The sequence below is a fragment of the Salmo salar genome, unplaced genomic scaffold, assembly GCF_905237065.1.
Source record: "Salmo salar unplaced genomic scaffold, Ssal_v3.1, whole genome shotgun sequence".
Classification (NCBI taxonomy): domain Eukaryota; kingdom Metazoa; phylum Chordata; class Actinopteri; order Salmoniformes; family Salmonidae; genus Salmo; species Salmo salar.
Window position 1 is genome coordinate 13,867 of NW_025548515.1, and position 14,526 is coordinate 28,392.

A 14,526-nucleotide genomic window follows, 5' to 3' on the forward strand; every position below is an offset into this window, starting at 1 on the left:
GCATGTCCTAGTGTACAGTACTGTTGCTGCGGTATTACCCATGGCAGGTAGCTAGCATGTCCTAGTGTACAGTACTGTTGCTGTGGTATTATCCATGGCAGGTAGGTAGCATGTCCTGGTGTACAGTACTGTTGCTGCGGTATTATCCATGGCAGGTACCTAGTATGTCAACAGTGACTCAGTGAGTTTTATGTTTTTGTCTATGACTACAGACTTCTCTGTGAGACTAAACAGACTCCTGCCAGGAATGAAATTCAATGAAATATTTTAATCTCTCTCCTCTTCTCTCTCTTCTCCTCTCTTTCTCTCTCTCTCTGCCCCCCCTCTCCAGTTTATCCAGTATGCCGTACATAAGAACGACACTGTGCTGCTGTTTGACAGTCCAGCGGTGAACAGGTCCTCTGAGACCCAGTCCTTTAGGACCTTCCTCCAGCTAGACAAAGTGGAAGAGGAACTGAAGACCTTTGTCTACCACCCCGACCCGTTCTTCAATGAACTGACCAAGAACATCATCACTGAAACCATCATCATCGTCACGGTAAAGAACAGTAACACTACTCTTATGGGGTTGTGTTGTCATGGTTACCGGTTTATGAATTTTTGGTTATTTCTGGTAATACTCGCTTATCGTTTTCCGTGGGCCATTGTGGCTTAAATGTTATTCTGCTTCGGACTCCCGAGTGGCACAGTGGTCTAAGGCACTACATCGCAGTGCTAGCTGTGCCACTAGAGATTCTGGGTTCGAGTCCAGGCTCTGTCGCAGCTGGCCGCGACCGGGAGACCCATGGGCGGTGCACAATTAGCCCAGTGTGCGTCCGGGGTTAGGGGAGGGTTTGGCCGGCAGAGATGTCCTTGTCCCATCGTGCACTAGCGACTCCTGTGGCTGGCCGGGTGCAGTGCACGCTGACATGTTCACCAGGTGTACGGTGTTTCCTCCGACACATTGGTGCGGCTGGCTTCCGGGTTAAGTGGGCATTGTGTCAAGAAGCAGTGCGGCTTGGTTGGGTTGTGTTTCGGAGGACGCACGGCTCTCGACCTTCGCCTCTCCCGAGTCCGTACGGGAGTTGCAGCGATGAGACAAGACTGTAACTACCAATTGGATACCACGGAATTGGGGAGAAAAAGGGGTAACAAACAAACAAACCAAAAAATGTATTCTGCTTTGTGACTATGATGTCCCCCCGCAGAGAAAAGACAATTATAGTGCATTGATATTGAGGTAATCATATCTGCTATTACAGATGATTGCATGTCCCTGCAGTCCAGAGGTTAACAGCCAGCCACCTCTCTCTTTCTCCCCAGGGTCGTGGTTTCAGCAAGGCCATGACAGCTGAAGAAGCCCAGGCGTTCGTAGGAGATGCGTCCTGTAAGGTGACCATTCTGCAGGATGACAAGCTGTTCCTGGAAGCTCCGTCCACCCAGCCCAGAGCCCGCTCCAAACGCCAGCGCAGAGACACCAGCTCCGACCCTTTGGACCTAACGGTGACAACACTGGCCTTCTGTCTAAACCCAAGGCATAGAGAGAGAGAGGCTTCAGGCATTAGCACTGGACAAGCTGATGTCTCTCTGGCTCTCAACATGTATTTCAGATAGGTGCTAGTGTTCCAGTACATTTCTATCTAAATCAGGGGTGTCCAAACTTTATCCAATGTCCTGTGTTGCAGGTGTGTTACTGCAGTCAAAGCAGTAACACACCTGATTCAACCATACAATAATCCTAGTCTTCTGACTGAGACCACTCAGTCCTGACAGAGACATATCAGTATCAACACCTTGATGTATATCTGGCTCTCCACAATTATACACGTCGTGTAGCTAATTAGCTTTCTTCTATTTGCCTTTAACTGACTTGAACTCTCTCTTTCTGTACATCTCTCTCTCTCTCTCTCTCTCTCTCTCTCTCTCTCTCTCTCTCTCTCTCTCTCTCTCTCTCTCTCTCCATCACATCTCTTTCCCTTGCTGTCTATATCTCTCTCTCACATCTCTTTCCCTTGCTGTCTATATCTCTCTCTCCCTAACAGATAAAGTTTGGTAATGGTGAGTGGGTGGTGGGCTCAGTGAATTATGAGAGGAAGTATGAGGTTCCTTTGGCTATCATCATCCCAGCTGTCATCGTCCCTATGCTACTGTTCATAGCTGTGTCCGTCTACTGCTACAGGTACACAACTACACTTCCCATCAAGCACCACTCATGTAGTTCTGATGGGTGAATTGTTTTTACTTCACCCGGTGAAATGGGTGTCTGGAGTTTACACTCTAGGACCAATGAAATAATCTAAAATGTGCAAACTACAGATTCACATAGTGGAACAGTTCTGGAATCTAATAGACTGTTCCTATGTGTTAGTAGTCTAATGGACTGTTCCTACGTGTTAGTAGTCTAATGGACTGTTCCTATGTGTTAGTAGTCTAATGGACTGTTCCTACGTGTTAATGTCTGTAGTCTAATGGACTGTTCCTATGTGTTAGTAGTCTAATGGACTGTTCCTGTGTGTTAGTTGTCTAATGGACTGTTCCTGTGTGTTAGTAGTCTAATGGACTGTTCCTGTGTGTTAGTAGTCTAATGGACTGTTCCTATGTGTTAGTAGTCTAATGGACTGTTCCTGTGTGTTAGTAGTCTAATGGACTGTTCCTATGTGTTAGTAGTCTAATAGACTGTTCCTATGTGTTAGTAGTCTAATGGACTGTTCCTACGTGTTAATGTCTGTAGTCTAATGGACTGTTCCTATGTGTTAGTAGTCTAATGGACTGTTCCTACGTGTTAGTAGTCTAATGGACTGTTCCTACGTGTTAATGTCTGTAGTCTAATGGACTGTTCCTATGTGTTAGTAGTCTAATGGACTGTTCCTATGTGTTAGTAGTCTAATGGACTGTTCCTATGTGTTAGTAGTCTAATGGACTGTTCCTGTGTGTTAGTAGTCTAATGGACTGTTCCTGTGTGTTAGTAGTCTAATGGACTGTTCCTATGTGTTAGTAGTCTAATGGACTGTTCCTACGTGTTAATGTCTGTAGTCTAATGGACTGTTCCTATGTGTTAGTAGTCTAATGGACTGTTCCTACGTGTTAATGTCTGTAGTCTAATGGACTGTTCCTGTGTGTTAGTAGTCTAATGGACTGTTCCTATGTGTTAGTAGTCTAATGGACTGTTCCTATGTGTTAGTAGTCTAATGGACTGTTCCTGTGTGTTAGTAGTCTAATGGACTGTTCCTGTGTGTTAGTAGTCTAATGGACTGTTCCTATGTGTTAGTAGTCTAATGGACTGTTCCTGTGTGTTAGTAGTCTAATGGACTGTTCCTATGTGTTAGTAGTCTAATGGACTGTTCCTGTGTGTTAGTAGTCTAATGGACTGTTCCTATGTGTTAGTAGTCTAATGGACTGTTCCTATGTGTTAGTAGTCTAATGGACTGTTCCTATGTGTTAGTAGTCTAATGGACTGTTCCTGTGTGTTAGTAGTCTAATGGACTGTTCCTGTGTGTTAGTAGTCTAATGGACTGTTCCTGTGTGTTAGTAGTCTAATGGACTGTTCCTGTGTGTTAGTAGTCTAATGGACTGTTCCTATGTGTTAGTAGTCTAATGGACTGTTCCTGTGTGTTAGTAGTCTAATGGACTGTTCCTGTGTGTTAGTAGTCTAATGGACTGTTCCTGTGTGTTAGTAGTCTAATGGACTGTTCCTGTGTGTTAGTAGTCTAATGGACTGTTCCTACGTGTTAATGTCTGTAGTCTAATGGACTGTTCCTATGTGTTAGTAGTCTAATAGACTGTTCCTATGTGTTAGTAGTCTAATGGACTGTTCCTACGTGTTAATGTCTGTAGTCTAATGGACTGTTCCTGTGTGTTAGTAGTCTAATGGACTGTTCCTGTGTGTTAGTAGTCTAATGGACTGTTCCTGTGTGTTAGTAGTCTAATGGACTGTTCCTGTGTGTTAGTAGTCTAATGGCCTGTTCCTGTGTGTTAGTAGTCTAATGGACTGTTCCTGTGTGTTAGCAGTCTAATGGACTGTTCCTGTGTGTTAGTAGTCTAATGGACTGTTCCTGTGTGTTAGTAGTCTAATGGACTGTTCCTGTGTGTTAGTAGTCTAATGGACTGTTCCTGTGTGTTAGTAGTCTAATGGACTGTTCCTGTGTGTTAGTAGTCTAATGGACTGTTCCTGTGTGTTAGTAGTCTAATGGACTGTTCCTGTGTGTTAGTAGTCTAATGGACTGTTCCTACGTGTTAATGTCTGTAGTCTAATGGACTGTTCCTATGTGTTAGTAGTCTAATAGACTGTTCCTATGTGTTAGTAGTCTAATGGACTGTTCCTGTGTGTTAGTAGTCTAATGGACTGTTCCTGTGTGTTAGTAGTCTAATGGACTGTTCCTATGTGTTAGTAGTCTAATGGACTGTTCCTGTGTGTTAGTAGTCTAATGGACTGTTCCTGTGTGTTAGTAGTCTAATGGACTGTTCCTATGTGTTAGTAGTCTAATGGACTGTTCCTATGTGTTAGTAGTCTAATGGACTGTTCCTGTGTGTTAGTAGTCTAATGGACTGTTCCTGTGTGTTAGTAGTCTAATGGACTGTTCCTGTGTGTTAGTAGTCTAATGGACTGTTCCTGTGTGTTAGTAGTCTAATGGACTGTTCCTATGTGTTAGTAGTCTAATGGACTGTTCCTACGTGTTAATGTCTGTAGTCTAATGGACTGTTCCTATGTGTTAGTAGTCTAATGGACTGTTCCTATGTGTTAGTAGTCTAATGGACTGTTCCTATGTGTTAGTAGTCTAATGGACTGTTCCTATGTGTTAGTAGTCTAATGGACTGTTCCTGTGTGTTAGTAGTCTAATGGACTGTTCCTGTGTGTTAGTAGTCTAATGGACTGTTCCTACGTGTTAATGTCTGTAGTCTAATGGACTGTTCCTATGTGTTAGTAGTCTAATGGACTGTTCCTATGTGTTAGTAGTCTAATGGACTGTTCCTATGTGTTAGTAGTCTAATGGACTGTTCCTACGTGTTAATGTCTGTAGTCTAATGGACTGTTCCTATGTGTTAGTAGTCTAATGGACTGTTCCTGTGTGTTAGTAGTCTAATGGACTGTTCCTATGTGTTAGTAGTCTAATGGACTGTTCCTACGTGTTAATGTCTGTAGTCTAATGGACTGTTCCTATGTGTTAGTAGTCTAATGGACTGTTCCTGTGTGTTAGTAGTCTAATGGACTGTTCCTGTGTGTTAGTAGTCTAATGGACTGTTCCTATGTGTTAGTAGTCTAATGGACTGTTCCTGTGTGTTAGTAGTCTAATGGACTGTTCCTGTGTGTTAGTAGTCTAATGGACTGTTCCTATGTGTTAGTAGTCTAATGGACTGTTCCTGTGTGTTAGTAGTCTAATGGACTGTTCCTGTGTGTTAGTAGTCTAATGGACTGTTCCTGTGTGTTAGTAGTCTAATGGACTGTTCCTGTGTGTTAGTAGTCTAATGGACTGTTCCTGTGTGTTAGTAGTCTAATGGACTGTTCCTGTGTGTTAGTAGTCTAATGGACTGTTCCTGTGTGTTAGTAGTCTAATGGACTGTTCCTGTGTGTTAGTAGTCTAATGGACTGTTCCTGTGTGTTAGTAGTCTAATGGACTGTTCCTGTGTGTTAGTAGTCTAATGGACTGTTCCTGTGTGTTAGTAGTCTAATGGACTGTTCCTGTGTGTTAGTAGTCTAATGGACTGTTCCTGTGTGTTAGTAGTCTAATGGACTGTTCCTGTGTGTTAGTAGTCTAATGGACTGTTCCTGTGTGTTAGTAGTCTAATGGACTGTTCCTGTGTGTTAGTAGTCTAATGGACTGTTCCTGTGTGTTAGTAGTCTAATGGACTGTTCCTGTGTGTTAGTAGTCTAATGGACTGTTCCTGTGTGTTAGTAGTCTAATGGACTGTTCCTGTGTGTTAGTAGTCTAATGGACTGTTCCTGTGTGTTAGTAGTCTAATGGACTGTTCCTGTGTGTTAGTAGTCTAATGGACTGTTCCTGTGTGTTAGTAGTCTAATGGACTGTTCCTATGTGTTAGTAGTCTAATGGACTGTTCCTGTGTGTTAGTAGTCTAATGGACTGTTCCTGTGTGTTAGTAGTCTAATGGACTGTTCCTATGTGTTAGTAGTCTAATGGACTGTTCCTGTGTGTTAGTAGTCTAATGGACTGTTCCTGTGTGTTAGTAGTCTAATGGACTGTTCCTGTGTGTTAGTAGTCTAATGGACTGTTCCTATGTGTTAGTAGTCTAATGGACTGTTCCTACGTGTTAATGTCTGTAGTCTAATGGACTGTTCCTATGTGTTAGTAGTCTAATGGACTGTTCCTATGTGTTAGTAGTCTAATGGACTGTTCCTATGTGTTAGTAGTCTAATGGACTGTTCCTATGTGTTAGTAGTCTAATGGACTGTTCCTGTGTGTTAGTAGTCTAATGGACTGTTCCTGTGTGTTAGTAGTCTAATGGACTGTTCCTATGTGTTAGTAGTCTAATGGACTGTTCCTACGTGTTAATGTCTGTAGTCTAATGGACTGTTCCTGTGTGTTAGTAGTCTAATGGACTGTTCCTGTGTGTTAGTAGTCTAATGGACTGTTCCTATGTGTTAGTAGTCTAATGGACTGTTCCTACGTGTTAATGTCTGTAGTCTAATGGACTGTTCCTATGTGTTAGTAGTCTAATGGACTGTTCCTGTGTGTTAGTAGTCTAATGGACTGTTCCTATGTGTTAGTAGTCTAATGGACTGTTCCTGTGTGTTAGTAGTCTAATGGACTGTTCCTGTGTGTTAGTAGTCTAATGGACTGTTCCTATGTGTTAGTAGTCTAATGGACTGTTCCTGTGTGTTAGTAGTCTAATGGACTGTTCCTGTGTGTTAGTAGTCTAATGGACTGTTCCTGTGTGTTAGTAGTCTAATGGACTGTTCCTGTGTGTTAGTAGTCTAATGGACTGTTCCTGTGTGTTAGTAGTCTAATGGACTGTTCCTATGTGTTAGTAGTCTAATGGACTGTTCCTGTGTGTTAGTAGTCTAATGGACTGTTCCTGTGTGTTAGTAGTCTAATGGACTGTTCATGTGTGTTAGTAGTCTAATGGACTGTTCCTGTGTGTTAGTAGTCTAATGGACTGTTCCTGTGTGTTAGTAGTCTAATGGACTGTTCCTGTGTGTTAGTAGTCTAATGGACTGTTCCTATGTGTTAGTAGTCTAATGGACTGTTCCTGTGTGTTAGTAGTCTAATGGACTGTTCCTGTGTGTTAGTAGTCTAATGGACTGTTCATGTGTGTTAGTAGTCTAATGGACTGTTCCTGTGTGTTAGTAGTCTAATGGACTGTTCCTGTGTGTTAGTAGTCTAATGGACTGTTCCTGTGTGTTAGTAGTCTAATGGACTGTTCCTATGTGTTAGTAGTCTAATGGACTGTTCCTGTGTGTTAGTAGTCTAATGGACTGTTCCTGTGTGTTAGTAGTCTAATGGACTGTTCATGTGTGTTAGTAGTCTAATGGACTGTTCCTGTGTGTTAGTAGTCTAATGGACTGTTCCTGTGTGTTAGTAGTCTAATGGACTGTTCCTGTGTGTTAGTAGTCTAATGGACTGTTCCTGTGTGTTAGTAGTCTAATGGACTGTTTCTGTGTGTTAGTAGTCTAATGGACTGTTCCTGTGTGTTAGTAGTCTAATGGACTGTTCCTGTGTGTTAGTAGTCTAATGGACTGTTCCTGTGTGTTAGTAGTCTAATGGACTGTTCCTGTGTGTTAGTAGTCTAATGGACTGTTCCTGTGTGTTAGTAGTCTAATGGACTGTTCCTGTGTGTTAGTAGTCTAATGGACTGTTCCTGTGTGTTAGTAGTCTAATGGACTGTTCCTATGTGTTAGTAGTCTAATGGACTGTTCCTGTGTGTTAGTAGTCTAATGGACTGTTCCTGTGTGTTAGTAGTCTAATGGACTGTTCCTATGTGTTAGTAGTCTAATGGACTGTTCCTGTGTGTTAGTAGTCTAATGGACTGTTCCTGTGTGTTAGTAGTCTAATGGACTGTTCCTGTGTGTTAGTAGTCTAATGGACTGTTCCTGTGTGTTAGTAGTCTAATGGACTGTTCCTGTGTGTATATGACAGGAGGAAGAGCCAGCAGGCAGAGAGAGAGTATGAGAAAGTGAAACACCAGTTGGAGAATCTGGAGGAGAGCGTGAGAGACCGCTGCAAGAAGGAATTCACAGGTATGTTCACACACCATACACTGCTATAACATTACATACACTATCACACACTACACACTGCTTTTAACATTACACACACTATCACACACACTATCACACATCATACACTGCTATAACATTTCACACACCACACACACTATCACACACCATACACTGCTATAACATTACACACACTATCACACACCACACACTGCTATAACATTACACACACTATCACACACACAGCTATAACATTACACACACACTATCACACACCACACACACAGCTATAACATTACACACTATCACAATACACACACACACACACACTATCACACACCATACACTGCTATAACATTACACACACTATCACACACCACACACACAGCTATAACATTACACACACACTATCACACACCACACACACAGCTATAACATTACACACACACACTATCACAATACACACACACACACACTATCACACACCATACACTGCTATAACATTACACACACTATCACACACCATACACTGCTATAACATTACACACACTATCACACACCATACACTGCTATAACATTACACACACTATCACACACCATACACTGCTATAACATTACACACACACTATCACAATACACACACACACACTATCACACACCATACACTGCTATAACATTACACACACTATCACACACCACACACACTGCTATAACATTACACACACTATCACACACCACACACACTGCTATAACATTACACACACTATCACACACCACACACACTGCTATAACATTACACACACTATCACACACCACACACACTGCTATAACATTACACACACTATCACACACCACACACACTGCTATAACATTACACACACTATCACACACCACACACACTGCTATAACATTACACACGCACTATCAAATCAAATGTTATTAGTCACATGCGCCGAATACAACAGGTGTTGATCTTACAGTGAAATTCTTACTTACAAGCCCCTAACTAGCAATGCAGTTTAAAAAATAAGAATAAGAAATAAAAGTAACAAATAATTAAAGAGCCGCAGTAAAATAACAATAGTGAGACTATATACAGGGGTACCAGTACAGAGTCAATGTGCAGGGCACCGGTTAGTCAAGGTAATATGTACATGTAGGTAGAGTTATTAAAGTGACTATGCATAGATAATATCAGAGAGTAGCAGCCTGTGTAAATGCAAATAGTCTGGGTAGCCATTTGATTAGCTGTTCAGGAGTGTTATGGCTTTGGGGTAGCAGTTTGTTTAGAAGCCTCTTGGACCTTGACTTGGTGCTCCGGTAGCCGCTTGCCGTGTGGTAGCAGAAAGAACAGTCTAGAACAGTCACACCACATACACTGCTGTAACATTACACACACACGCCTGGCTCCCGAGTGGCGCAGCGGTCTAAAGCACTGCATCTCAGTGCTAGAGGGGTCACTACAGACACCCTGGTTCGATTCCAGGCTGTATCCCAACCGGCCGTGATTGGGAGTCCCATAGGGCGGAGCACAATTGGCCCAGCGTCGTCAGGGTTTGGCCGGTGTAGGCAGTCATTGTAAATAAGAATTTGTTCTTAACTGACTTACCTAGTTAAATAAAGGTTACATGAAAAAATAATTTAAAAACACACCACATCCACTGCTATAACATTACACACATTATCTTGTTGTTCGGGTTCTCCTAGGAGCTAGTCTTGTTGTTGTGTCCTGGTTCTCCTAGGAGCTAGTCTTGTTGTTGTGTCCTGGTTCTCCTAGGAGCTAGTCTTGTTGTTGTTGTGTCCTGGTTCTCCTAGGAGCTAGTCTTGTTGTTGTTGTGTCCTGGTTCTCCTAGGAGCTAGTCTTGTTGTTGTGTCCTGGTTCTCCTAGGAGCTAGTCTTGTTGTTGTGTTCTGGTTCTCCTAGGAGCTAGTCTTGTTGTTGTGTTCTGGTTCTCCTAGGAGCTAGTCTTGTTGTTGTGTTCTGGTTCTCCTAGGAGCTAGTCTTGTGTCCTGGTTCTCCTAGGAGCTAGTCTTGTGTCCTGGTTCTTCTAGGAGCTAGTCTTGTTGTTGTGTTCTGGTTCTCCTAGGAGCTAGTCTTGTTGTTGTGTCCTGGTTCTCCTAGGAGCTAGTCTTGTTGTTGTGTCCTGGTTCTCCTAGGAGCTAGTCTTGTTGTTGTGTCCTGGTTCTCCTAGGAGCTAGTCTTGTTGTTGTGTCCTGGTTCTCCTAGGAGCTAGTCTTGTTGTTGTGTCCTAGTTCTCCTAGGAGCTAGTCTTGTTGTTGTGTCCTGGTTCTCCTAGGAGCTAGTCTTGTTGTTGTGTTCTGGTTCTCCTAGGAGCTAGTCTTGTTGTTGTGTTCTGGTTCTCCTAGGAGCTAGTCTTGTTGTTGTGTTCTGGTTCTCCTAGGAGCTAGTCTTGTTGTTGTGTTCTGGTTCTCCTAGGAGCTAGTCTTGTTGTTGTGTCCTGGTTCTCCTAGGAGCTAGTCTTGTTGTTGTGTTCTGGTTCTCCTAGGAGCTAGTCTTGTTGTTGTGTTCTGGTTCTCCTAGGAGCTAGTCTTGTTGTTGTGTTCTGGTTCTCCTAGGAGCTAGTCTTGTTGTTGTGTTCTGGTTCTCCTAGGAGCTAGTCTTGTTGTTGTGTCCTGGTTCTCCTAGGAGCTAGTCTTGTTGTTGTGTCCTGGTTCTCCTAGGAGCTAGTCTTGTTGTTGTGTCCTGGTTCTCCTAGGAGCTAGTCTTGTTGTTGTGTCCTGGTTCTCCTAGGAGCTAGTCTTGTTGTTGTGTTCTGGTTCTCCTAGGAGCTAGTCTTGTGTTCTGGTTCACCTAGGAGCTAGTCTTGTGTCCTGGTTCTCCTAGGAGCTAGTCTTGTTGTTGTTGTTCTGGTTCTCCTAGGAGCTAGTCTTGTTGTTGTTGTTCTGGTTCTCCTAGGAGCTAGTCTTGTTGTTCTGGTTCTCCTAGGAGCTAGTCTTGTGTTCTGGTTCTCCTAGGAGCTAGTCTTGTGTTCTGGTTCTCCTAGGAGCTAGTCTTGTTGTTGTTGTTCTGGATCTCCTAGGAGCTAGTCTTGTTGTTGTGTTCTGGTTCTCCTAGGAGCTAGTCTTGTTGTTGTGTTCTGGTTCTCCTAGGAGCTAGTCTTGTGTTCTGGTTCACCTAGGAGCTAGTCTTGTGTTCTGGTTCACCTAGGAGCTAGTCTTGTTGTTGTGTTCTGGTTCTCCTAGGAGCTAGTCTTGTTGTTGTGTCCTGGTTCTCCTAGGAGCTAGTCTTGTTGTTGTGTCCTGGTTCTCCTAGGAGCTAGTCTTGTTGTTGTGTCCTGGTTCTCCTAGGAGCTAGTCTTGTTGTTGTGTTCTGGTTCTCCTAGGAGCTAGTCTTGTTGTTGTGTCCTGGTTCTCCTAGGAGCTAGTCTTGTTGTTGTGTTCTGGTTCTCCTAGGAGCTAGTCTTGTTGTTGTGTCCTGGTTCTCCTAGGAGCTAGTCTTGTTGTTGTGTCCTGGTTCTCCTAGGAGCTAGTCTTGTTGTTGTGTTCTGGTTCTCCTAGGAGCTAGTCTTGTGTTCTGGTTCACCTAGGAGCTAGTCTTGTGTCCTGGTTCTCCTAGGAGCTAGTCTTGTTGTTGTTGTTCTGGTTCTCCTAGGAGCTAGTCTTGTTGTTGTTCTGGTTCTCCTAGGAGCTAGTCTTGTTGTTCTGGTTCTCCTAGGAGCTAGTCTTGTGTTCTGGTTCTCCTAGGAGCTAGTCTTGTGTTCTGGTTCTCCTAGGAGCTAGTCTTGTTGTTGTTGTTCTGGTTCTCCTAGGAGCTAGTCTTGTTGTTGTGTTCTGGTTCTCCTAGGAGCTAGTCTTGTTGTTGGGTTCTGGTTCTCCTAGGAGCTAGTCTTGTTGTTGTCTCCTGGTTCTCCTAGGAGCTAGTCTTGTTGTTGTGTTCTGGTTCTCCTTGGAGCTAGTCTTGTTGTTGTTGTTCTGGTTCTCCTAGGAGCTAGTCTTGTGTTCTGGTTCTCCTAGGAGCTAGTCTTGTTGTTGTTGTTCTGGTTCTCCTAGGAGCTAGTCTTGTTGTTGTGTCTTGGTTCTCCTAGGAGCTAGTCTTGTTGTTGTTCTGGTTCTCCTAGGAGCTAGTCTTGTTGTTGTGTCCTGGTTCTCCTAGGCGCTAGTCTTGTTGTTGTGTCCTGGTTCTCCTAGGAGCTAGTCTTGTTGTTGTGTCCTGGTTCTCCTAGGAGCTAGTCTTGTTGTTGTGTCCTGGTTCTCCTAGGAGCTAGTCTTGTTGTTGTGTTCTGGTTCTCCTAGGAGCTAGTCTTGTTGTTCTGGTTCTCCTAGGAGCTAGTCTTGTGTTCTGGTTCTCCTAGGAGCTAGTCTTGTTGTTGTGTCCTGGTTCTCCTAGGAGCTAGTCTTGTTGTTGTGTCCTGGTTCTCCTTGGAGCTAGTCTTGTGTTCTGGTTCTCCTAGGAGCTAGTCTTGTTGTTGTTGTTCTGGTTCTCCTAGGAGCTAGTCTTGTTGTTGTGTTCTGGTTCTCCTAGGAGCTAGTCTTGTTGTTGTGTTCTGGTTCTCCTAGGAGCTAGTCTTGTTGTTCTGGTTCTCCTAGGAGCTAGTCTTGTGTTCTGGTTCTCCTAGGAGCTAGTCTTGTGTTCTGGTTCTCCTAGGAGCTAGTCTTGTTGTTGTGTTCTGGTTCTCCTAGGAGCTAGTCTTGTTGTTGTGTCCGTGTTCTCCCTAGGAGCTAGTCTGTTTGTTGTTGTCCTGGTTCTCCTAGGAGCTAGTCTTGTTGTTGTGTCCTGGTTCTCCTAGGAGCTAGTCTTGTTGTTGTTGTGTCCTGGTTCTCCTAGGAGCTAGTCTTGTTGTTGTGTCCTGGTTCTCCTAGGAGCTAGTCTTGTTGTTGTTGTGTCCTGGTTCTCCTAGGAGCTAGTCTTGTTGTTGTTGTGTCCTGGTTCTCCTAGGAGCTAGTCTTGTTGTTGTTGTGTCCTGGTTCTCCTAGGAGCTAGTCTTGTTGTTGTTGTGTCCTGGTTCTCCTAGGAGCTAGTCTTGTTGTTGTTGTGTCCTGGTTCTCCTAGGAGCTAGTCTTGTTGTTGTTGTGTCCTGGTTCTCCTAGGAGCTAGTCTTGTTGTTGTTGTGTCCTGGTTCTCCTAGGAGCTAGTCTTGTTGTTGTTGTTGTGTCCTGGTTCTCCTAGGAGCTAGTCTTGTTGTTGTTGTGTCCTGGTTCTCCTAGGAGCTAGTCTTGTTGTTGTTGTGTCCTGGTTCTCCTAGGAGCTAGTCTTGTTGTTGTTGTGTCCTGGTTCTCCTAGGAGCTAGTCTTGTTGTTGTGTTCTGGTTCTCCTAGGAGCTAGTCTTGTTGTTGTGTCTTGGTTCTCCTAGGAGCTAGTCTTGTTGTTGTGTTCTGGTTCTCCTAGGAGCTAGTCTTGTTGTTGTGTCCTGGTTCTCCTAGGAGCTAGTCTTGTTGTTGTTGTGTTCTGGTTCTCCTAGGAGCTAGTCTTGTTGTTGTGTCCTGGTTCTCCTAGGAGCTAGTCTTGTTGTTGTGTTCTGGTTCTCCTAGGAGCTAGTCTTGTTGTTGTGTTCTGTATCTTCATCCAGACCTGATGATTGAGATGGAGGACCAGACCAATGACCTGAGTGAGGCCAGGATCCCCTTCCTGGACTATAAAACCTACACAGACCGGGTCTTCTTCCTGCCCTCTAAAGATGGGGACAACGACGTTATGATCACTGGCAAGCTGGACATCCCCGAGGGACGGAAGGTCATCGTAGCTCAGGCCCTCAACCAGTTCTCTAACCTGCTCAACTCCAAGACCTTCCTCATCAATGTAGGTTTACTCAGCTAGCTGAGATGGCTGTTTCTCTCGCTGTCCGTCTGGCTCTGTCTGTCTATTAGTCTGGCTGCCTGTCTACAGTAGTTGTGTCTGATACAGTTTGAGTATTGCCATCGTTCTGTACCTACAGATGTTCTATAGAGTTATAGTGAGTTGCTAACCCCATTTCTCTGTTGCGTATCTGTGTGTTCTTAGTTCATCAAGACCTTGGAGGGCCGTCCAGACTTTAACGCCAGGTCCAGGGTCTACTTTGCCTCGTTACTAACCGTGGCTCTGCACGGTAAACTAGAGTACTACACAGACATCATGAGAAGCCTGCTGCTGGAGCTGATGGAGGAATACGTGCACAGCAAGAACCCCAAACTCATGCTGCGCAGGTCAGAGACACACAGCCTTCCAATCAGGCTGGTCTTCATGAAAACAGGCATTTCTTATTGGACAAGGTTTGATAGTAGCTCTCTGTTCAGTAGTGTTTTGGTATGGTCCTAGTAAACACAACACAGGTGGATGGCAGTAGTTAACATGCTGACTGTGTGTGTACAGGTCAGACAGTAGTTAACATGCTGACTGTGTGTGTACAGGTCAGACAGTAGTTAACATGCTGACTGTGTGTG

The 14,526-nt window shown here is 43.9% G+C and overlaps 1 protein-coding gene across 1 annotated transcript in view; it reads left to right on the plus strand.

Annotated features, from left to right (window-relative positions):
* Nucleotides 1-14,526, plus strand: part of LOC123733115 (plexin-B2-like) — a gene marked incomplete at its 5' end in the record, with an annotated part of 48,063 nt that overhangs the window by 9,496 nt on the left and 24,041 nt on the right. Inside the window, 6 exon segments of the mRNA XM_045712473.1 lie at nt 332-538; nt 1,303-1,482; nt 2,022-2,158; nt 8,070-8,170; nt 13,677-13,906; nt 14,108-14,289. Coding sequence (XP_045568429.1) covers nt 332-538; nt 1,303-1,482; nt 2,022-2,158; nt 8,070-8,170; nt 13,677-13,906; nt 14,108-14,289 — 1,037 coding nt within the window.